Genomic DNA, 24,646 nt, shown 5'->3' on the forward strand with positions numbered 1-24,646 from the left:
CTCCCCAAAATGCATTGTGTAGTCTACAAAATGCTAATTTCTGCCTGTGCTCAGGTGGGGAAGGGTGGAAGCGCTAAGGTTTGCAAAGCTCCCTCTGTAACTAGGATATGCTAACCTCAGTGAGGCATAAGAAGCTTTGTGAACATCAGGAAGCATGATGTTCAGAAATCAGCTCTTAACTTGCATGACTTCTGAGTCTTGGGAGAAAGGCAGTCCTTGACGCAGTATAGTCAAATGAAGCTGTGAGGACCGCAGGTCTCTGCTGCGGGAAGCATCTGGCAAAGGAGAGGACAGATTTGCATTGAATTGCGCATAGGTTAGAGCAGCCTGGAAGCTACTGTAAGTTCAGATGCTGGCAAAAGTCCTGAAAGGACCAAAGTTGACCAGGCAGGGCGTAAGTGGAAGGAATTCAAAGCCCTGACGGCCTTCCTGCCTCTGTGCCAGGGCTGCAGGTGCATCCAAGCAGGTAGCAGGTGCATCATGTGAAAGCTGCTGCAGGTGGGGAGACTTGAGAGCCTGGAGATGGCTGTCTGTCGTTTCATCATCTCAGCGCATGCCATTTATGGGGCTCAGTGATCTGCTCTCGGTGTCCTTTTGTGCTCCCAGGTTTGCTGGGCAATTCTTTGCGCTGACCGCATCTGGCCTCGGGGAAAGATGCTCCGTGTCTAAGGCCCATAAGGCCTGAGGGTCTCGGCTGTTCCTCTGTGGAGGGTGGAAAGGCAGGACCCTCTGGAGAAAGGACCTGGGGCACGAAACACGGCATGCCCAGGAACGGGAAGCTCTGCTGCGCTCAGTTTCAGGTCTTCAGGCAAAGGGAGGGGGATGGATTTGCACTATATTTTGCGTAGGTAAGAGCAGCTTTCAAGATGCTGCTGCCTGCATGATCTGGAAGGGTCCCAAAGGGGGAATAACCGAGTGCACAAAGGTGCCTGGTGGCATCCACTTCTCACCGCTGCGGGGGACGGAGCCGAGCCGGGAGGTGGCCGTAGCACTGCTGAGCTGGGTAAACGTGGGGGCCGTGCTGCTCCTTTGCATGGAGCCTTTATGCTGGTCTGCTGGGGGGAAGGAAATGGCCTTAGAGCTTAGAGAAACATCTTTTATGTGGCATATTTGACATGTACTGAGTCTATGATTTTGCTGGTCGAATTGTATTCAGCTTGGAGAACTGGGAGGAGAAGGCCCTTGTCAGAATAAGCTGTGTCTTCATGAGGGGCTTTGCTGGTAGAGCTCTCTCCAGGACAATAGTACCTGCAAACCCTTTTAAGTACAGACAAGAGAGGTTTAGGAAGCTTTGGGCTTTCTCTGCAGAAAAAATTCCTTGTGTGCCATGTTCCATAGATGAATCGATCCCATCTTTGTAATCTGCTGGTGTTTACACAGGGCTTAAATGCTCACACCATGCTATGATTATTGGTGCCTTCTAAAAAACCCTGTGGGTAAATGTCTAGCTAGGCAGAAATTCTCCCTAGCTCATAATTCATTCCAGCCTGAACCTCCAGGAACCTATATTAGCTGCTTGCAAACACTTGCAAAATCTGGTAGCGGGCTTGTCCAATAAACCAGTCCTGCATGGACTGTGAAAGATCACCTTCCCTTTGACCCTGCACCTTATGTATTTATTTATGGGAGTTTTGCTGATCTCCTAGCTTTTCTTTTCCCTTTTCTTCTTCCTGCAAGCTCCAGCAATGCTGCACTTTTGTTTTGCTCTCAAAGCTCCTACCTTTTATTGGTCCATTCTCCCTGCTCACCTTTAAATGGGTGGGTGTATTGGGAGAGGAAGGAAAAGAAACATCTGGAGAACCTCTGCCAGGAGGTGATTAATCCTATTTTTCTTGAGGAAAACGAGGCAGGAGCCCCAGGTTCAGAGAGCGTGGTAAGAGTGGCATACTCGCAAATTTGCCTTTGCATAGTGCATTTACAACTAGGGCATGGATCCTGGGAGATAAGCTGCGTATTTTATTGAGTCTTCAAGCCTTGATGGTGCCTTGGCTTCTGCACAGACCTTATGAAATGCAGGGACAGAAATTGTGCTCTCCCTGCTTCTCTTTATCCACATGTATAATCACTCTTCTGCAAACCAGGCAAACAAATATATAAGAAAATGGAGGAGACTTCATTTTCTACTGAAAGCAATTACAGACATTAAAAGAGCTATGGTAATAAAAATAATATTTAAAATTCAAATCCCTTATCTATATTACAAGGGTATTAATATTAGAAGAAATTCTGTTTATTTTTTTCCCCTTAGTCTCATTTGCTTTGCAAGTCAATCTGCAATTTTTTTTGCCAGTCCCTTGAATTTTTTGGCGACTGATCTGCAATTTCAGAAGTCTAGGGTTGGCAGGCTTTTAAACTTCATGATTCAGGGTACATTGGTAATGATCCTGCTTTGTTAGGATTTCCTGCTTATGGTGCTTACAAGTAACTGTGTTGTCTGGAAGGGGACACCTGTGCTAAGCAGACGCTTTGGGGTGAGGGCGATTCTCTGTTTCTTTGATGGCCCCTGTTTTGCCAGATCTTAAAGCATTCAACAAATAGGAGTTAGTGCTCAGAGCCCTCGGTAAGGGAGGACTGGTCTGCGCTAACGGGAGGCAACACCAGGCTCCCGCAGAGCCTGGCTCGCGCCCGCCCTGTCCCTGGCAGATGAGCTGCGCATCCTTCGGGAGCGGGGCATCCTGCATTACCCAGGGCACGGCTCCGTTGCTTTTCCTGCCCCGAGCCTTTCCCTGGGCCGACGATCCTGATTTTTCTCTGCTTTTCTTCCTTCAGAAAGCTGACTTGGCAGTGGCTGGGCTGACGATTACGGCTGAGCGGGAGAAGGTGATTGATTTCTCCAAACCATTCATGACTTTGGGAATTAGCATCCTCTACCGAGTTCATATGGTAAGAGACTTACTTTATAGCCGTTTATGTCCTTCCATTATTTGCATGCGAACGTGCCTAGTTATAGAAGAATAATGAATGACTCATAAAAATATTTTGGTTTCTTATTTAAACGCAAATGTGCTGGACCTTTTATTTGCTCCTCTTCTCTCTCTCTCTCCCTGCCTTGTCTCAGCCTCAGTCCCTATCACTCAAGCCCCCAGCCCTGCTGGCTCCCCTTCCCCGTCCGTCGCCGGCACGCAGCGCGCTCGGGCGTCGCGGGGAGTTTCATGGGCAGAGGGCTGTCACATCCCTCCCGGCGCGGCCCTGCTCCCTGGCCTTCTCATTTGTCTCCCTCGGCTGTTGGCCCTAAAGATCAGCTGGGCCCTGGGGTCTCTGACCCCTGGCCGGGGCCGGGGGCTGTCAGACGCTGTTGCTGCCGCGCTCGTCGGCGAGGCACCGAGACGGGAGGCGCACGGTTGTTTAGCAACTGGCTCTGGCTGTTGCTCTGCTGCGTTCGATCATCCTCTGCAACGCCAGCGGCAGCGTGCTTAGCCCCCGTGCCGCCACCCCAAAGCCGGGTCGGCGGTACCTGAGCCAAGCAGGACGTCCGTCCCGGTCGCTGTTCGGCACCGCGCGGCCTGGGGCTGGCGGCAGAGCCCCCGGGACCCCCCCCCGGCCATGCACAGGTGCGCGTGGCGCTGCTTAATGCTGGATCCCCGCTTCTCCTCCTTCTCACTTATTTATAAAGCTCAGAAGGGGACAGATTTTCCCCCGTGACACCCCTGCGTGCTGGGGGAAGCGCGCGGTTCCCCAGGTGTTGCAGAAGGCAAGCTCAGGCACCGAGGTCGCTTGTAGCAGGATGTCGTGTCGTTCCCAGTCTGTGTTCTGAACATGTGCTCTGCATGGTGCCGAGTGTGATGAGAATTACAGTCTTGGTTTTTGCATCAGCTCAACAATAGCAGCCAAAAGGATAAAACAATTAGAGCTGCCTCCCCCAGCCCCCTCGCTCGAATCACACGGCTGCTAAAGATGCAGTGTTCAATACGAGCATAAACAAACTTGCACATACATCTCTCTGAGCTGAGTTCCTCCTGCCAAGAACAAACAAGTAATTAAAATCTAGTTAAAATTCCGTTTCCTCTGGTACATGCACAATTTAGGATCAATGAGTTAACTCATCAGAAAGGTTCGGGCTCTTCTGTTCCTCCAGCGATCACATGTGTGTAAATATCCCTTCCCCTGTCGCTTGCTTGCTCCCGTGCATCCCCCAGCTGCCCCGTGCATCCAGATGGTGTTCCTGCGAATATTGCTTGGTTGCGATTCTAATCAAGTTTCTTGTTTTCTCCAGCTCCTTGCATGTGCATTTTTGAAGTCTGGGGTTTGGGTAACATGCATGCTCTGTCTCTGATTTTCTGCTATAACCTTGAGCAAGTCCCTTAACGAGGCATCGTTCCTCAGAACAGCGTGAGGTTGATGTAGCTCCGCTCCAGAGAAAATGCAGAATGGTGGTGCAGGGTTTGGCTGTAATCTGGTCTGTAAGTGCGAGGTGTTTGCTGTTGCTGCTGTGCAAGCTAGATACAAATGTGTCTGACACATCTACTCAGAGTGCAAGTTCTTCAGGGCAGGGACCATCTGCTACTGTGTGCTGGTACAACACTGATGCAACAGGGCCGTGTCCCAGTCTGGCCTTTGGGCATTTACCAAACTAAACAGGATTAGTAATTATAGAGTCTAAGAAGTGTTTGGCAAACATTCCCCTGCCGTCATTCAGGACTTGGTCTTCAGTTGCATCATGAAGGACCCAGTTAGGACTTTGAGTAGTTGGAGTCCTCCAGGTGGTCCTGCCCAGCGACCCTGGGCACGATGGCGAGGGAAACGCGAGGCTCCACAAGAAAACCTGCCTCTCTCTGCAGGCGCAGCGTTTCCCGCAGCTCTGCTGCGTGAAGGCCGGGAGGAGCGACCGCTGGGGGACCCGTGCAGCTTCTCCCCATGCCTTGCCCAAGAGCAGGGCAGTCTCGCAAGCCCTCTCCTCCTTCTCCAGCGTTTGGCCCCTCTTTGGCCAGACTTTTCCTGCCTAGCATGAGCAGAGTATCTGAGAGCTGTGTGGCAATAAACTAATTAAACTGGTAAATATTTATTTTACAACGAAAGGCAAGGTAGCTAATTGCTCTGGTTTTCCTTTAAGGATTTGGATTGCAGAGGAGATGAAGGCAGCCCCACAGCCCAATCTGGTATTCTTCTCCCCCTTCTCCTGCCTCCGCCCACCCCAACAAACATCTCTGCAATGTCAGAAATTATAGCTGACGTATGTTAATCACGGCACAGATCAGACATTGCCTAATAAACAACCACAAATAAATCCCTGGCTGAGGAGTTGCCTCCATGCCCCAGTTGCCTCCCAATGTGATGACATTTTATTTTAATTTCCATGGAACTCTAGCTGCAAATGATTTCTGCCTCCCTTTCTCCTCCTTCCTCCCCCAACTCTGCCACCGCGTTGTATGTCTGTCTTATCACACGTAACCAAATATGGCAGCTTTAAATGGGGCTGTCATTTTTCTCAATTTTGTTTGTTGTGATATAATCAAGTATGGATTTCTGACATGGGGACTCTAATAGGCTTTCTGACTTGCGGGCTGCTAAAAGAAAAGGCTTTCTTTGTTTTAGTATTTTCCCACTGGCCAGCTTGTGGGCAGGAGACAGATGACGAGCCCTGAGCTGTCATTCTGCTTGGCAGAGGGCTGAGATCAGGTGCCCAGTGCCATTTCCACGCAGAGATATGTTGAAAGTCAAGTTTATTTGTAGCATACGCAAGCTTTTACTCCCTTACCTGCCTCTGCACTGAATGCCCACACTGTGCAAGGGAATGAGGGAGTAGCTAGCACGTGAGTCTTGCTCATCAGCCCTGGAGAGCCCTTACTGTGCTCTGCCTTTAGATGAGGCAGTGTGGATTTGGTGAGTACATTGGGATAGTGGAGTTTCGGCCAAATGAACTGAGGCTTAAAGTGTTTCTACTTGATTGCTGCAGAAGACGCATAAAATGAGAAGAACAGAATGAATAGCTCCTTCATTCCAGTTTAAGGAGACTCTACAGCCAACTTAGACCTCTGAAGGGTTGAAAGGCAGCACCTCTCCTCGTGATCTGTGCTACTCTGCGAGCAGCCCTCCCGTTCAACTGAGACGCAGGTGTAAGGCACCCACTGGCCTGAGCGTGCTGATGCCAGCTGGGAGCACGGGGCACGTTGGCAGGTCAGTTGTGGCCGATCTGGAGACCCCACGTTAGCCTCAGCATTCCCAGCGTCCCGTGCCTGGGTTTTGCTCGTGTACCCAGGAGCAAAGGATCCCAGAGAGGGAGGGATCAGGCTCTATTTGGAAAGACGCATTCATCCCGGGATGTACAGGCTGTGTTTCAGCGATGCCAAATGCCTGCCCGCCACAGAGCTACAAGCTAGCGCTCGTCAACATTTCTGTCTTTCCCGGCTGAGTTTTCTTTGTTTTCTTCTGACTTAATGAGACTTTTGCCTACCTTTTTAGGGACGTTTATTAGAAATGACATAGGTATAGCTGACTGTTTCTGCGAGAGGGAACAGACAAGCTGGGGAGTCCCTTCAGGCTGTTTTTTGTATGTATGTATGTGTGTGTGATTCTGCAGGCCAGGCAGGGAGGTCTCTTACAGGCCGGTGATCTGTGAGCATGCCACGTAGCTCAACTCCTCCTTTCCTCCTGATGCTCCTGTGTATTCAGGATATTCTGTCACTGGTATCTGCTCCCTCCAGAAAACTGTCTTCTCTGATTGAAAATTAAGACTTCCAGGAGCCACTGAGGAGGGTAAATGAATCTCTCCTGCTTCCATCTGAGGCTTTGCAGGAGGCCTTCATCAATTATTGGACATTTTTAACATTTCTATTCCAGGAAAAATAGCTCTTCCAATTAACAAAGCTGTATTGGGACCTGCTGAAAATATCTGACAGACACCAGATATTTGTCACTCCCGTCTTCAAAACAGACAGATAAGAGAGAGCTTGCACCCTCCATGGGAACAGAGTATCTTTATTCTTATCCACTACTGTGAATGAAAAGAATATGTAGCAGCAGCCTGAAAATGACTGTAGCTGAAAAGAGCCAGAACAACTACTACTTTAAAGTCACTGGAGAGAGTCATTGCCAAGCCTGAAATTTAAAGCTTCCAACTTAATTTCCGTAATGAGTGTAATTTATTGACGAACTGCCCCAGAAATACAGAGAAGACATCAAGGCCGTAATTACGGAGAGGAACTTTGTTGCAAGAACATCTCCCAAGGGAGCCTCAGCTGATACCGAGCAGTGCTCGAGAATTCCTTCTTGTTGACGTGCTCTGGGATGTCAGGGAAGTACAAGCCGCTTTGAGGAATCTTCTGCTCGAGAAGCTCCAGTTCGCATGGCCAGGGGCAGAAAGTGTCCTTCACACCCTGCAAGAGCCCCTTGCCGCATGTCATCCTTGAGTGTGGAAATGCTTGCAAAGAAGAGGTAGTTGAGCCAGTCTCACTCAAGGTGAAAAAGGGAACCAGGGGGCTGTGGGGCATCCAGGAAAACCATGCAGTTAGTAAAGAGAAGAAGCTTTTACAATACCTAGGTCTAGGCTTCCAATAGACATCAAGCCACCCATAATCCTGTGGATGGGATCAGGGAAGACTGCAGACTGACTGCACGTGGGAGCCTGCGCAACCTCATGAGATGGTCTCTCCCCTCTGAAGTGGCGGGAGGAGCTCCAGCAAGGTGAGCAGAGGATTCTGTGGGAAACGCGAATCCCTCGAGGACTCTGGGTGTGTAGTTTTGAACAGTATCTTTGGCTCTGAAGGCCCTTGATTCAGGCCCACGTGTTGGCTGTAGTGATCATTTGTCTATCTCTGGGTTTCTGGGAAGAATATAAGGAAAAGCAGAACATGGCAGCAATTAACCCAAAAAGATAAAAGAACAAAAGGAGAATGTAATCTCTTCCACGGTTTATTCCTATCCGATTCACTTGCGTGCTTATACCACACACAGTATGATAACTCCATATGGGGAAGAAATCATGTCTTGAAGAGATAGATCCTGGAATTATACCCAGGAGAATCTGAACCTTTTCTTGGGAAGTAGTTTTAAATTAACCCAAAAATGGAAGCAGAGGGGTCTGAACCACTCATTTTTAACTCATCTCTTTGTTAAAAGGCTTAATAAGCCAGACTTTCTCTCTCCAAAAAAAAAAAAAAAAAAAAAAAAAAAAGTTAAAAAAAAAAAAAAAAAAAAAAAACCAACAACCCATAGATCCCAACCTCAAACACTTCTTGTCCTTGAAGATATAGGGTAAGTGATTATGGTTGGGTTCTTGGCTTCATAGAGGGCAGAGATTGCCTTAGAAGGTTTCTGAAATATTATGGTCCCAGCTGGTGACCAGAGTTCAGAATATCACAGTGGATATTTTTATTGGAGGAAGTTTTTTGTGCAAGAACTACTGCCTTTTTTAGCAATGTCGTAGTCTTCATAGGAGCTACCAAAACCTTGTGAAAATCAACTTTTTGCATAAATTTAGGAATATTTCAGTATTAAAACAGTACTTTTATGGGAACAGAATTTAAAGTGACTGTCTTGAGCCTGGGGGAGGGAAAAAAAAGTTCCAGCTGTATTTCCTGAAGATTTTTGTGAAAACATAAAATTATTCTCTGCCTTTGGATTAAGCACAGTTCTTAAAAAGCAGGACCCTGGTCTGTGGTGATACTGGGTTTGCTATGGCAATTGAGGTTAGGTGTTATATATTATTAGCTATTTTTCGTTTACGTGGTGTCACAGATGGGTAGAATAAGGCAGTGAACTAGGGAAAAATGAGGCCTCCATTTGTCAAAGAGCCCTGGCAGTGGCTTTGGTGTAAACCGAACAGCCTATGGCAGTTGTCTTGCTGGAAGTGCTGGGTAATCACTGCTCAAGTGAGTTGAACTGAACAAAGTGAGATATATGTTTTGAGCCAGCAACAAAGCAATGTGCCAGTAAGAAATAGAGAGAGCCCAATAACAGGGTCCCTATACCAAAGGCTGGAGAGGATCAGAGGGGAGAGTGGAGGTTGTTTCCCCTTCGACTTTACTGTAAAAGCTCTGGGTCCTGGGCAGCTTCATGCATACAGATGCTTGGGGAAATTGTAGAGCTGAGGGGGTTCGTGATACAAGGATTGACTTCGTAATTCCAGGTATAGGCTCCTGTGAGCAGTGGGCTCACATCCCCGGAGGGTCGATGCAGCCCGTTAGCCCTCCGTTGGGAGTGGCATGCCGGTGCTGGGAGTCTTCCAGAAGAGACCTCAGGAAAAGCAGATGCTTGAGCTGGATGAACATTGCATGAACACCTGCAGCATTTGGGGAGGGAGAGGAATGCCAGAGGATCACAGCACTTAAACAAAGCACTTCCTGCTCCACATGGTCATTAAAAACCGCACAGAGAGCAAAAGAGCCATTCTTTACCCTCATGGCTTTTGTTCTATTTTTTGCCTCTCCTTCTGCCCCCCAGTGTCATTCAGTCTGCTGTGAGATGCATGCATGGCTACTTGTCACACCCGGGAGGTGGCTGTGTCCCAGAGGAATTGCATGTGCACACCTGGTGGCAGCAGGACAACTATTTCCAACCATCTGGGACGTGTTCAGCTTTTGAAAAACTTGTAGAAATTCATCCTCCCTTTGTACAAGTTTCACAAAATTTGACAAGATTTCAGGGGCGGCAGTGTCCTATTGAAACTTTAAGTTATCCTGGGAGAAAATCAGCCCACTTTCTCTAGCAGCGAGGGTCTTATTTTTCAAGCAAAGGTGGTTTTGCTGAGAAAAAGCAGGAAATTCTGACGCATCCTGAAGATAAAAATACCGTGTTCCCTGAGATAGAAGTAATCATTTTATTGGGTTATGTAAAGAGATAACATTTCAAGGCTGAAGAAAGAAAAACAGAAATGTTGCAAACATTTCTTTTTTTCTTTCTGCATGGAAATATTTTCTCCCACTGGGCTCCCTGCAAAGGATCCCGCCCACCTCCGTGCTCAGGCACGTTCTCTCCCAGGGGAGCCCTTCAGTGTGTAAAGACCACTTGGATGAACCAGGGCTGCAGATCTGGGCATCCCCTTTAGAGGTCCTGCGGGCTGAGAGGCGTGAGGTGAAGTGAAGCTCCGAGGTCACGTTGTCCAGGAGGTGACACTAGCCAGTACTACTTCTCACAAGGACGGCAACCCTCGGGCTCCCAACTGTGCGTGCCTGAAAGAGGCTACACCGCTGTGGGGGCAGAGCCCTAGCATTGCCGCGTTTTTTCTGACAATTCACCTGTTTGTGTCTGCCTGGAGGAACAAAAGTTGATCGAAGTGGGAAGAGGAGGTGTCTGAGGAGACGTGTCCTAGCTGGTGAGATGCCGCAGGACTTGGTGACTTGTGCTGCTGCGTTCTGTCTCACCCGTGTCCTCTGCGGGACTTTTGCAAATCCCCTTTTACTTTATTTCCCATCTACTGCTCCCATCTGTTGTCAGCATCAGAGCGGGCGTGTTTCATCGTGTCGTTTTTAGAAGGGCCAATTTAATTTAAAGAAATAAATACAGGTCAAGCTGTGTTTTTATTTCCCTTTCAGGGCCGCAAACCTGGCTACTTCTCTTTCCTGGATCCCTTTTCCCCCGGCGTCTGGCTCTTCATGTTGCTTGCCTACCTGGCCGTCAGCTGCGTCCTCTTCTTGGTTGCTCGGTAATGTAGCTTGCGTTGCTGTTCCTTTCCTCGCGGTGCCATCTAGCGTCATGCCCTCAGCCCCGTGCGGGGAAGCGTGGCGAGACCCCCCGGGTCACAGATTCGGAAGCCACGGTGCAAGGGGCAGGGGTGTCCCAGCCCCGCTGTCCTTGGCCCCCGGGGGCTGTGGCTTTACCGCGGGGCGTGGAGTGGGTTGGCAGGATTCGCGGGAGCGTTTGGCCGCACCTCTGGCCGCTGCTGCCGCAAGCGGCCGGGAAGGCTCAGAAAGGTGAGAGGAGGTGCGAGACTAGCGCTGGTGTCGTGCAAATGGTGTGGGTCGTTTTCAGTGCAAAATCTGATAGATAAACCCAGCTGCTCCTCTTGAATAGAAGCAATAGAGCCAGCAGATGCAGACAAATGGATTCAGAGATTTTAAAGCAAATTCCAGTACTTGTGTCGGTTCATCTGGCCCTTTAAAATCCAGTGTATACAGAAAATGGAAGTTCATTAATACCGCTCAAGAGCCTCTCAGTTTATGTGTGAAGCCTTGGCTGACAGCACTCAGTTCAGTTTCCCCATGATTAATTTAAACCAGTTTTAAGTTCTGTCATTGAGGGCTTGTCTGCAGCATGTCTCCCGTCGAGGCCCGGGGGCTTGGCCGCACTGCCGTTTTCCCTGACCTCGTAACAAACCGCTTAGGTGCGGCGGCACAGATGGGCCTTCTCAGACATGGTTTAACCGTGTCCTGACAGTGCGTGCTGAAGACCTGCCCAAGGCTTAAACAGTGTTTCAGGTCACGGTGAATACCCAGTTCTCCTTGTAAAAATGGAAGCGTGTTGTCGGTTGGTCCCTTAGCATGGCTAAAGTTGTCATGCTGACAGGGCTTTAAGGGTTTTTTTTAATCCTGTTACAGTCTCAAAAACAGTCCTAAAAAAACCCACTTAATAATGCTCTCAGGCACTCTTTCTAGACTGAGATTTGGTGCCCCTTCAGCCCCTCTCTGCATGTTTTAAACATGATCCCCTAGAAGGGGCCTTTGCATGTTTTCCCGTTGGAGATGGAGTTTCCGAGGCTGCTGTCTGTGCCGCTCAGCAGTTAGGAGCTTTCGAGCCTGTGAATTGCAGCAGACTTTCTCAGAACTGTGTGTTAGTACCAGTCCTTGACCCTGTCACAGAAAGTCTTCAAGAAATAACCTCCACCTTTTGGGCCTCACGTTGAGGTCAGAGATGAAGAAATGAAAATAAACACTTAATTTTGGTTAAAAGCTGTATAAGATGGCAGAGTCCTTCACCTGTATTTGCGGTGTCCCCAAAATGACCCTCCCAGGCACCAGCTTTGTTAACCGGTAGCAATTGAATAAGCTGCGGCATAGGAATTAGACTTTCTTAACAACTGTGGAGCTGAGGGTTGGAAACAGGAGAAATAAAGGTGTGGTGCACTGTCAGAAGCTCTTAGCTTGTGTGGTTAAAACCATGTTATTTGATTTCTGCACCCACAGAATAAGGAGGAGAACTAGGCTATGGTCACTTCAGTGGCACGTAATCCGTTATTTCAGATTCCCACCTCTGTCCCATCCCCATGAGCACTGAAAGCATTTGATGCTTGTGAAAACTGACACTTGGCTTCAAGCTAGACCTTGGTCCTAGACCTTGCTGGGACAAATAGACCTTGGAGCAACCATCTGCACCAATACAGTTCTTTCTCCCGATGCTGTTCTGTAGTCAGGTGTGACATGTTTCCCGTTGGAGTTTCCCGTTGATGTTCATTCTGAGGCAGGGAACACAACAGAAGATGTTTCATTTCACATCAAGTCCGTGCACCTATTGCGTTATTGTTGTTCTTGTCTGTGGTACAAATCTGCAAACAGGGCTCCAGCTTCTCCATGGCCCATGCCCAGATTTTCAGCAGAGCCCCTCTAAACTTCTGTAAATCTTACAACAAAGCCTCTGGCTTCTGAGTCTCGCAGCGCACAACTCTGCTCAAAGCCCTGGGCATCAATAGACAGCAAAGAGTTTCCCCTTCAGAAAATTCTGCCTCCAGGAGAGTTAGGGCTTCACAGTTTTTCTTTTTTGCTTGCTTTATCCAGAGTGCTGCATTTCCTAGAGAGTTAACTGAGCTACTTGTTTCTTGTCCTTTCAGATTGACACCGTATGAGTGGTACAGCCCCCACCCCTGCTCACAAGGAAGATGCAATCTTCTCGTGAATCAGTACTCTCTCGGCAACAGCTTGTGGTTTCCAGTTGGGGGATTCATGCAGCAGGGCTCTACCATTGCGCCCCAAGCATTATCCACGCGCTGCGTCAGTGGAGTCTGGTAAGGAGATGCAGCCTTCATTTTAAAGAGGAAGCAGAGCGGACTCTTTAGCCAGAATGGTACCTACACAAAGTAGGGTTACCGTGAGCAAAACAGGATCAGGGTGATGAAGCTTTGCACTTCCAGGGAGTTTCGTACATGCCTGGCTTCTCTGGGGGCCTTTTCTGGGCAAAAGCAGATGGAGAGGCAGATAGTGGGGATGGACATCAGATTCAGTCCATAGGGAAATGCCAGGTCACAGTTTCTCTTGCTTTCTTTGCTTCTGCTTTCCCTAGGTGGGCATTCACCTTGATCATCATCTCCTCCTACACGGCGAATCTAGCAGCCTTCCTCACTGTGCAGCGGATGGACGTCCCCATCGAATCCGTGGATGACCTGGCTGACCAGACAGCGATCGAGTACGGCACCATTCACGGAGGCTCCAGCATGACCTTCTTCCAAGTAAACCCTGTTCTTTTGCTCTCTGGGGAAGAGGGTGCAAAGGGCACTCTTCTATCAGATTTGGATATTGCCCCACCCAGTCGCACCTGTTTCTGGTGTGTTCTGGTTTCTGGCACGGAGGGGTAATTCGGAGAGCCCTCTGGCTAGCTGGTTGCACAGGACTGGGCTAGTTCCACAGTGGATGATGGTGGGGTAATTTGAATGGTTTCCTAGCCAAGAGCATCATGGTTTAAGGATGTGTGATTGATAACACGTCATGAAATTACAATGGACAGCAATGAGGCTGGTAAAAGAGAGGACATATTACACTTTCTGGACTGTAATCTGGAAAAGAAAGTTGCAAGGAAAGCAAATCAATTTTCTGCATTTTCTGCATGTTTATTTTTGTCCTCAGTGGGCCAAACCTTTAATCCTTAAATTGAAAAAGAAGGGGCTGAGATGATGCCAGAACTGAGAGATAAATGGCATGGGAGGCATGGAGGAGGAAAGTGAAGGCAGTATTTCATAATGTAGCAGCTGGCATGATCTTTGGAGGCTGGAGGAGTAGAGTCAGGATACCTGTGCCGGACCACAGAGGAACAGGCCTACCTGGTGAGACTGGGAATATGACTTGGCACTTGTTGTGTCACCAAGCGGGCAGGAAAGTAGTCCGTATCCGTACGGCACAGCAATGGCATAACACAGTCTTCAGCAGCTAAGCATTTGCAGCTAAATTTCCATGGGTGTCTATGCATTTTTGATGCGATTTTAACTTCTACATTGAAGTCCCTCGGGTTAGATAAGTAAAGAAACATTTGCAAACCACAGGTAGGCTAACATAAGAAAAAGTGCATGCAGCAAATGTAATTTGTATGTCGTCAGCAGCATTGAAAACACATAAGTCACGTACATGCAAACATATGCATGCGATTTAGCCCAGTTTCATTTTTATCTTTCCCCTTCTGTTTAGAAGGGAAACAAATTGATTTTTTTCTGCAGCGCTCTGAACACATAAAGAACTGCTGAGGATTATTTATTTATTAATTACATGTTGAAATACCAAGAAAAGATAAAGCTTTTCTCACTGTTTTTTTCCTCCCAGTCTGAACTGAACTGGGAAACCTGAGAAATCTCTCAAGTGAGCCAAGCTTTTCAGCCTGACTTTACACCCTTCAGGGGGTTGGCAAAAAGCTACTTTTAAGCAGAACATTACATCTAAAACGAGCTGAACAGAGCCCAAGTGAATAAGGTGGTTGTATGTGAGGCACTTGCTCAGCTCTTTCAAGTTAAAAAGCCTGACTGCAGCTCTGCTTTGCCTGGTGTGTGCTGGAGTCGCTAGGATCAGAAAAGAAATTAGCAAAATATGTTCTTGTACCATATGCAGCATTTTGCACTGTGTTGGGATCCGTCTTCCGTTGGTATAAAGGCGGCGAGTCGAACACAGTGATGGATTAAGCAGGCGTAGCTGGAGCTGTGTTCACCTCAGCTACTGGCTGCTTGAGACATGTCCTTTCCTAAACCACCTTGGCTGTTAACCTCTACTGGCAGCAGTTTCCACTGATGCTAATACACAGGGTTTAAAAGTGCAGTGATTCAGGAACAGGCACATAACTCGTTCATCTGTCTCTTGCATAAGTGACTGTACCCGGAGGACAGAGGTGGACAGATGAGGACAGTAACTAGGTCAGCAGCAGATTCACTGAGACCCTCCAACGTAGCTCACGAGCCACAGGAAATGAGCTGTTAAAAGTGCGATGGCCATCTGGTTGGCCGGGAGGCTGGTTAACAGCACACCGCTTACCTGATGTGGTTGCCAGGCGGTGAGCTGGTGCAAGGGATTCCATGTGCTGAAGAAATACAAATGCGAGGGGTAAAAGGCAAATTCAGAAACTCCTGGCGTAGACCAGAGTGTGATTATTTGCAGTCTTTGTGCTAGCAGGTTTCACTCCTCACTCAGCACAGGCAAGAGATAAACTGCAGTCAGCTTCTCCTTCGCTCAAACCAAAATGGTTTCCACCACCTGCAACCTCTCAGGATTTGGGTAGCTTGAGCGTTAGTTTATTGCAGTCAATGAAAAGACTCCAGTTTACTTACATAGGTACTTTGTTTTGGTTCATGATGGGGCAAACCAAAATCCGGCAAGAACATGAAAGAGCTTTGGCTCTGCACCCAGAACTGAATGTCCTTCCAGGGTTGGTGGTGTCTGGCTCTGACATTGGCTCTTAAGCACAAGGTTACTTTGACAAGTAATAGAATGTAAGCTGTATGGGGAGCACTCAGCAATTTAAGAAAATCAGTGATGCGTGAACTATTTCTTCTGGTTCTTGTGCTTTTTTTAAACTATAAGGTTATGGAAGCTATGCATTCTCTAAAATTGAATTTATGCAAAGAGCTTTGCTGGAACCTATTGGAATTAGGCATGCATTTCATGCCAAACTTTGACAACAAAGTCTCAAATCCACAAAGAGATTTGGGCCTCTGAAACTCATTACAATAAATGGAAGCTAGGCATCTAAATCCCTTTGTGGCTTTGGCACCAACTCTTTTTTGACTCCTTTCCACATAGTGGCATTTTTAATAGCATCTAATTTGGGGGTTATGTTACAACAAGATGCTCCTACCTTAGCTCCACATGCCTCCTTTCTTCTGCAGAATTCCCGCTATCAGACATACCAGCGGATGTGGAATTACATGTACTCCAAGCAGCCAAGCGTGTTTGTGAAGAGCACGGAGGAAGGGATTGCGCGGGTGCTGAACTCCAATTACGCCTTCCTGCTGGAGTCCACCATGAACGAGTATTATCGTCAGCGCAATTGCAACCTCACGCAGGTCGGGGGCCTTCTGGACACCAAGGGCTACGGGATTGGCATGCCCGTCGGTAGGCAGTGAAGAAAAATTCTAGTCCTTCTCAGCTGTCAGCAGAGGACCGGAGCATTTGAAAGGCTGAACCGGCTCTGAAACCAATGTCACGTTTCACGGCTCTGCCCAGGCTCATTTTTATCTCGGGAGGAAAATCAAATACAATCCAGAAGTCCAAGGTGCACACTCTGAGCCAGATGTATGAGACCCAGCGCTGGTTCAGAGCCGTGTAATACGCGACTGCGGCTCTTTAAGTAATTCATGTGAAAGACGTTTCAAAATTGCTGTTTATTTTCTGCATGTATGCTCTTTGCTGACTGTTTCCCTTTTGAATCAGTGTTTTTGAATCATTTTCTGCTTCTTGTTTTATCTCAGAAGTTCTCTAAAAGTAATGCTATTGCAACTCTTGTAGTTTTTAGCACAGGTTTCTTAGCGGCTGGTGTTTCTTAAAACCCCAGAACAGAGAATCAGGCAATTTACTGACTATCTCAGCTAGTAATCAGGTTTTAACAAATGCTAGTCTTTTTTCTTTAAAACATGAGAGCTTACAAGAGAACATCATCTCCCAGGGTAGCGAAGAAAAAGGATGTAGTAGTTGTTATTCCAAATGATCAACTGATCTTTCGGCCAGTCTCACAGTTTCAGGAAGCCTGATTGCTGACCTTTAAACACCTGCACTTAGCAATACAAAGTTAAGTCCGATTACGTAAGAACAGTCACACAAATAGTCACTATAGTTGAGCTGACATGCGTAAGCTTGTAAAGTCACAGTAACCTGATCGTGAATACAAATCCTTATTTTCAGGACGAAATTTGTTCTGACATTGTCTTGTTAAACAGTGAAATTGTAGCAGATAAAAAGAGTATAAAGCTTCTCCCTATTACAATAGTGCAGAGTTACCAGGAGAACTGCAGTCTTTCCCACGGTCTGTCTTCTGCATCTCTGATGAGTAGGAATTATGAAGGCTGGAGTAGTGCATGGTGTTGAGCGTACAACTGAGCCTCCTCTCCAGTGAAGGTTTGGGCTTGCGTGTAAATTGGATTCACTGCTGTTGCAGTGCACCAGTTTGAGGGAATGAGTCTTAGAGCAAGAGTAAAGTTAGGGGCTGAATGACAGAAGATGGACCTAAATGGTCTGGAGGAGGAGTGTGACACTGAATGGCATTTTTGAATCCTGCTTAGTGAGCCAAAGCTCTCTCCTGTAATGGACTTTTAAAAAATGGTCTGAGTGGGTCTTGGTGGCCAGGCAAAATCGCTGTCTTCGAATGGCGTTAATTTGTTGGCAGTCTTCGTAAGGAGGCTGCGGGTGTCCGTGACTCACGTAGACTGAGCTCCCCTCCAGACCTTTCAGGGAAGAGCTTTTGTAGTCAGGCACTCTGGCAGGGTATTGTGGTGGGGATGAGCGGGGAGGAAAGCTGGCCTAGGCAGCACCTTACGATGTACCTCTTGGTGTTGCAGGCTCTGTGTTTCGTGACGAGTTTGACCTGGCCATTCTCCAGTTGCAAGAGAACAACCGCCTGGAAATCCTGAAGCGGAAGTGGTGGGAAGGAGGCAAGTGCCCCAAAGAGGAAGACCACAGAGCCAAAGGTATGCTGCACTACTCTCCATTTGATGGCTGGAGGTATCAGGCACTAGGAGCATCCTCACCAGCTGCAGTAGGAGAGACTTCTAGCCATACATGAGCATGTCCAGGTTTTCTGCCGGAGAATTACTTTTTCCCCCTTCTTCTGACCTGAGTTTACTTCCTTTGCAATTCAAGGAGAAAGCCAAACAGCTCTGCTGTGCCTCATGCTGTGTGTTTTTGCCTGGGGCAAAGATAGCAGGAACAACCAAATGACAAATATCAGAGGCATGTGGAGGGTAAATTAGCTTCTAATGAATGTCTGCAGCATTGCCTGGGAAAATGGATGGCTAAAGGGATCAGACCAAAATCCTGGGTTCCTTTAAGACGAGATGGATCTCCACCACAGGCCTGCTGGTTAATGGCTCCTTCTAAACAGCCAAGGAAGGGACACAAGGACTTTGTTAGTAAATCTGTAACACTGAAGAGCAAATTCTTTTGGGTAATGCTATGCTAATTGCCATAAAAGCTACTGCATTAGGCTGATGTCCCAGCACTACAACAGTTGCCAGCTTAACGTAGTCGCTGCATTTTTTAGTTTTGGCAGACGTCCTTACCTCAGCAAGCATTTTTGTGGGAGGCCAGAAGGTTCCCCAGTTGAAAGAATAGTCTTTTGACCTTTCTGAGTGCAGAGATAGAGAGCCAAGAAGGGTCTATGATAGCTGTTTTGTTTTCTGACATTAGCATATCCCTTGCAGCGGATCTTGGTGTGTTGTGTGTAGCTGATGAGCTAGGCTGGGTGAGGCACCATGCGGACTTGGAGCTGGTGCTTTCTGTTAGGGCCAGTGCTGTACTGCAGACAGCCCTGGCTTCTACTCTCTAAGCGTAACATATAGGACCAGCACGAGGCATCAGGCCTCAGCACGGTGTGACGAGATATTAAATGAGTTCCTTTTGAGGGAGAGCAGGCACGTGGGAGTCTTTTCCTCCGTGGACTGTGTGAAAAACAATTCTGAAGCTGAATTGAATCTGTGGGCTGTTTTGAGATGGGTTCGGCAGGGGCAGATGGGGAGCAGGGCTCCTGGGTTCAGTTCCTAGCACTGCCTGACTCGCTCGGTGGCCCTGGACAAATTTTGCCTCCCTTTCCTGCCCTTCTGTCGTGCTTCAGTTTCCCAGTTTGGGAAATTAGGAAGGTTGTAGCCTGCTGGTCACGTGAGTCACAGGCAGTTAATGAAAGTGCTGTCAGGTACCTGAGGAAAAACGGAAGGGGAATGAGAAAATGTTTCCGTTGTTTGTTTGCTTCTTTGTTTTAATAAATACTCAGTTATATTTTAGCTGAGAGAAAGCTCAGGTGTTTGCCCAGATCAGTCTTTCTCCAGGTACTAGAGAGGTGCTGTCTTAGTGGAAGCATCTCTCTGCAAAGGGCTGATTTACGCGGTCTCTGGATTGCTGCAGGGGCGATGACAAAGAATGACGGAGAATGGGGGAGAAATGTGACCTCGTAAGTTTTAAAACACAACAGGTCAGCGATTTACAAGGATTTTGGTGAGATTTTATGTCTAAAAGCCATGTAGAGATTAAGTCAATAAATCATTGCTTCTTGTGCTTTGATTTAATGTTACAGAGGGGAGAGGAAGATTTTTATAGATGTTCTAGTTGACTAATGGCCTCCTACAATCACCTCAGTGCAATGGCATGCTTTTTAGTAATCAATTCAATCAGGAGCCCAGTCCACTTGAGACCCGAAAACAACAAGCAAAGGAAAGAAGAGTCATTTCTTGGACTCCTTGTGCTGAGATGCAGACGCTGCCTTTGTCCCGTTCTGCAGGGACAGCAGGAGACGCAGGCTGCAGTTTTTGGTGGAAAGGAGTCACGGTGGGAAGCTAGGTGACAAACCTGGTACACAAAAAGCTAGAGCCAGGTTTTGGGGAGTGCCATCCAAACTGCCTCGTAAGATTGCGGAGGAGTTGGGCCTGACTGTGTTAGCTGAGGATCTGGCCATTCCCACCCACAGAAGTCTGGCTGAAAAGCACGTGCAGAGGCTGGGCATGGCTTCCGAGGGGCCAGCAGTCCAGAATCTGTCCAGGGGCCAGAATCCAACTTCTAGCCAGCTACTACTGGGTGACACGAACCTCTCTGTCGCTCTATATACTGTCACACAGTGTTGGGTCCTGGTCTTGTTTGGGACCTCTCCTTGCCGCTGTAATACAAGCAGCTGTAATCATTTTTCACCAGCACTTTTGAATGTGATCAAAAGAGCTTTTTTTGGTGCCAGTTTCCTTTAATGCTCTTTCTTGTCATCTTTATCTCTGCCTCTTTAACAGCATTCCTCATCTCCCTTTGCAAAGTAAAGTTCAAAGCAACTAGAGCTGGGTGAATAATTTGCAGGGATTAATGTGCCCAATTGATCTTCCATCTCTTTTTTCCTGTTTTCAGTTTGTCCAAAATTGCTTTGTACTTCCCTCTGATGTACTTGCTGTTTATCTGCAAAATCATCATTTCTGGGAATGCATCTTCGATCGTGCAGTTATTGCAATGTTATTCAGTTTGCAACATGAGCTGTTTGATTTTAATAGGACAGTGTTGTCTGAGTTTTTGGTCCCCGGCTGGATGTGTGTGATGCCAACTAAACAGCAAAGAGTTGGGTTGCCACACAATGATGAGTGTAACTTATGTTGTGTCCGCCTCTCCACTGCACTGTGTCCTCTGCTTTATTTTAGGCCTGGGAATGGAGAATATTGGCGGAATCTTCGTGGTTCTCATCTGTGGCTTAATCGTAGCAATTTTTATGGCAATGCTGGAATTTTTGTGGAGCCTTCGGCATTCTGAGCAGTCAGAGGTAGGACCTGAAAGTGTCCTGGAAGCAGCATGTGTTTATTGCTATTTCTGAGGTGCTCAGTAGTACACTGTTCTGGAGCAAATAATGCACCTAGGTGAGATGAGTATTCCTAACAATGACACCTAAAATGCGTGAGAACTCTATGTGCATCTGGCAGGGTTTAAAATGCACAGGCATCTCATGTACTTCTAGTAAGATCGAGGCTATATGGAAGTTCCAAGTGCTTCTGAAGGGATCAGAGATGTATGCGAAGTCCAGGTACTTTTCATGGAGTCTGGAAGATCTGCAGATTTTTGCATACAATACTTTGGGGTCTTATGTTGATTTGGGGATCCAGATCATAGGGAGGGTCTTTGAGGAGAGGAGGAACCTGTTGGACTAAACAAGTGTGAATGTCCAAGTGTTGGTATCTTAAAGGCAGTGACAAGATTCAAGACAGGGTCTATAACACTTTGGCATCAGGATGCAGAGCAGACACAACCCTGTTGGGCTTGCAGCCTGCTTTGGTGAGCAGTATCTCTTGGGGTTGCCTTCCAGGTGTCGGTGTGTCAAGAGATGGTGACAGAGCTGCGCAACATCATTCTCTGCAAGGACAGTTTCCACCCTCGTCGAAGGCGAGGGGGAATGATACGGACTCGCCCCGTTATCCCCGAGGAACGCCGAGCCCGCAGCACAACCACGCTCAGCAACGGGAAACTGTGCAGTGGGGGAGAGCCAGATGCCTTGGCACAAAGACTCGCGCAGGAGGCTGCCCTGGTAGCCCGAGGGTGCACGCACATCCGCGTGTGCCCCGAGTGCCGCAGGTTCCAGGGCCTCCGGGCACGGCCGACTCCGGGCTCGCCCGCACGGAGCGAAGAGAGCTTGGAGTGGGAGAAGACCACTAATAGCAGCGAACCTGAGTAAAGCTGAGGCAGGGGGAATGGGGGTGGGCCAAGAGGGTCCTGTTCCATTTTACAGAACATGGACTTGTATAATGTCAAACTCGTTTTTAAATTAAAAGCAGTTACCCAGCTTCTCCAGAACAAGGCGAACCTTTGGGCTGACGATCGGGCCAGGCCAGAGCGTTGGGTGTGCTATTCGTGTCCGAGAGGACGCGCGTCCCGCGGAGTTCTGACGCGCCAGGAGGAAGCTGCTCTGGCTGGCCTGTCTTCAGCGGTTGTCTCCCTACTTCCTTGTAACTCCAAGGTGGGAAGGAGGGATATAGTGGGTAATTCACGTACCAGGTATTGCCCACGCACGGGCAAGAGTTGTTCTTGGAACTTCTCCGCCCCAGGCCAGGAGAAAGGATGCTAGCACTATCTTTTCCGATTACATAGACTTACAGGGGGATGTTTGCAAAGGTGGGGGGGGGGAGGGTATTTTTATTTGAGAAGGATAAGGGATGGGAAGGGAGGAGTCATTTTATTTTATTTTTTGTTTTGGGTACTTCAGGACCTAGTCTCCCATGCACCAGGTTTCAGGTGCTAAACTCTTCTTCCTTTATGGCAGGTTGGCAGGTGGAATGAGGAAGGAAGGAATGGGACATGCTCCCAGCGAGAAACAGCATATAACAAAAGTCCATTTGAGGAGTTGTTAAAATACATACACATATATATATATACATAGATATATATATATATAAAGATGCCAAAAACCAACCAACAAACACAGTGAACTCAAAGAGGCCTTGAAACGCCTGGAATTTCAGGGGTTCTGTGTCTTCTTTTTTGCTTTGTTTTGGGGTTATTCTTAGCTTATTTCTTTTCTGGTTTGTGGGGTACGGGTGGGGGAGTCTTTTGTGGAAGGCGAAATGGGAGCAGGAGAGAGCAGCTGATGCTGTGGGTTTCCATATACTCTCTGGGCAATGCTGCCCCTTCCCACCAGTGCAGGGAGGTCATATTTACTGCCCACTGTCACTTCCAAAAGTTTTAGAAACCCGTGCTCTGCACGTGCCCAAACCAAGCAACTGAGCTCTGCTCCAGGCTCAAGAGCTCCCCGTGTCTGTGACCCATGGAGCATCCTCAGCTCTGAGGGTGTCTTACTACCCATGCCTAGCAGCAAAGATGTCACGCAGCATTTGAGAAAACCATCAGTCTGGGATCTTGTGCGAGGAAAATATTTACTTCCCTAGCGACAGCAGCAGCTCACCCTCTGCTTGGTACAGACGTGGGTTTTACATTGGTGAGTTTAATTTTCTGATTGAAAAACAAATTCTATGCAATTTCTGATTGTAAAAGGAGAGACAGAAATGGAGAGGGGCGGGGGAGATGAACAGAAGCCTTGAGTGAAGGTACATCCTGTTCTTGAATTGTTTTCTTTTCTTTTTGTCTTGAATGTACTAAAATAAAAGATGTCCTTGTATAATTATGCTTTTTTTCTTTTCTTCTTTCTCATCCACACTGACAAAAGTTGCGAGACAGTTCGAGTCCCATCTACTCAGGGAGAAAACCAGCAGGTCCCCAGCTGAAAGGGAAGAGGGAGTTCTCACTCCGTCCCTGCTGCTGCAGAGGAGGTGCTGTAGCCGTTACAGGTCTCTGTGCTTGATTATGTCCTCACCTATGGTGTTGCTGTTATCTGCAGCTGGATGGAAATGGGGAAAAAAGGCAAAAAAAGTCCAGTATATAAAGGGTGAGGTGGATGTGGGGGGACGGGACAGGACATAACAAACTGCAAGGCGGTCTCTCCAGGAGGGTCTGGTTCTCAGCAAGGGGAGGACAACATCAGCTACAGCCTCTTTCAAACTTCCGTGTTGGAACCTAGTTGGCTGTGGGCTGAGGTTTAGTACAGCAGACGAAATGAGTGGTCCTGCGTGGTGCAGGAACCTATCTCCGACAGATGCTTGTGAGGAGGACGTGGAGGGACCTGCGCAGTGGTGCCGAGGTGATGGGTGCACTAGAAGAAGTTGGGAGCACGAGGCGAGGCGTACGAGGAGGGTGATGAGGTAAGAATTTGCCACAGCCTGGCAATCTGGTGCTGCAGGATCAGAGGGCCAGATCTTCTGCTGGTGTAAATCAGCATATCCTCCATCCCTTCGTGAAAACGGCACTCAGCAAGGATCCGAGCTTCGGCTTTCAAAGGACTCTCATTCCTTGGTGAGCTCAGTACTCTGACAAGAGCACTAGAGACGTCGAATGTGCCTGTGTAGTGTTTAAAGGCTGACATGTTTATGAGCAGCGGAATATATTCATCAAAAAGAGGCTGCTTTTAAAATTTATTTACAGATTAGCAAAAGAAAAGGTTCCATGAATCATTTATGAGACCTGATTTTTTTTCACCCCTTCACCACAATGAATAATTAGGAAAGTTGACATAGCCAGACATCTTCCCTTTGCTTCTCCAAAGATCTCACAGTCATCTGCTCAGACAGAGGCTGTCAGGAAAAAAATGATGAGAATCCACCTGGTTTCTCTACGTCTTCACTTCTTATGTCTCCTGTTAGCTTTCCCTTCCTATACAGTATTTTGTTTGGATCTGTATTTTAAGGAGATTTTGCCATGACCCTCTTTACCTCTCCCCCCCCCCCCCCCCATTATCAGATTATTTACACTCAAAGCAGAAACAGACCTCAGAATACTAGCTGATGGATAAGAGCTGCTTTATCTTAGATGCCTTTTCTAGTGTCTGCATAGGCCCTACATTTTCTTCTCACCAGTGAATACATGCAGGTTTTACACACCCCGGAGGACACCACAGCAGACGCTATTATGTATATGCCCAGGTTTTGTATTCCTATGCATTTGCATGCCCAGGAGGATGGCTTGACACATCACATGTTCTCTCTCTCCCCAGCTTTTGCTCTCATCTTTGAAAGTATTGTCGGGGCCTCTTTTGCTCAGTCAGTCCCAATGCTAATGAAGTTCAAGATCTGGAGTAGTTTGCTGTCCAAAATGCACTTTCCCAGAATAGCCATCTCTTGATAAAACTTGAGTAATTCTAGCAAGATATCCCTGCAGATTCCACTGGGAGCCAAAGATTAGATCAATTAAAATGTAATACTTTGCTTTATCCCTTTTAACTGTTGTGCTTGATCTGTCTGCTGCCCCCTCCATTAGGGGAGCCCCACGGTGGAGCCTGGGAGCATGCGAGCTGGGGGTGTCTCTTACCTGCGTTCCCAGGG

General features: G+C 47.7%; 1 protein-coding gene across 1 annotated transcript in view; it reads left to right on the forward strand.

Annotated features, from left to right (window-relative positions):
• GRIK4 (glutamate ionotropic receptor kainate type subunit 4) overlaps window positions 1-21,885 on the forward strand; it is a 209,398-nt gene extending 187,513 nt beyond the window's left edge. The window contains exons 13-20 of the mRNA XM_064524269.1: window positions 2,770-2,883; window positions 10,470-10,579; window positions 12,698-12,871; window positions 13,147-13,312; window positions 15,944-16,169; window positions 17,609-17,737; window positions 20,432-20,550; window positions 21,088-21,885. Of these exons, the coding sequence (XP_064380339.1) occupies window positions 2,770-2,883; window positions 10,470-10,579; window positions 12,698-12,871; window positions 13,147-13,312; window positions 15,944-16,169; window positions 17,609-17,737; window positions 20,432-20,550; window positions 21,088-21,453 (1,404 nt within the window). The 3' untranslated portion in view covers window positions 21,454-21,885. The remainder of the gene's footprint in view (window positions 1-2,769; window positions 2,884-10,469; window positions 10,580-12,697; window positions 12,872-13,146; window positions 13,313-15,943; window positions 16,170-17,608; window positions 17,738-20,431; window positions 20,551-21,087) is intronic.
• Window positions 21,886-24,646: the final 2,761 nt, after the last annotated feature.

Source organism: Dromaius novaehollandiae, chromosome 21, assembly GCF_036370855.1.
Source record: "Dromaius novaehollandiae isolate bDroNov1 chromosome 21, bDroNov1.hap1, whole genome shotgun sequence".
In the NCBI taxonomy this organism is placed as follows: Eukaryota; Metazoa; Chordata; class Aves; order Casuariiformes; family Dromaiidae; genus Dromaius; species Dromaius novaehollandiae.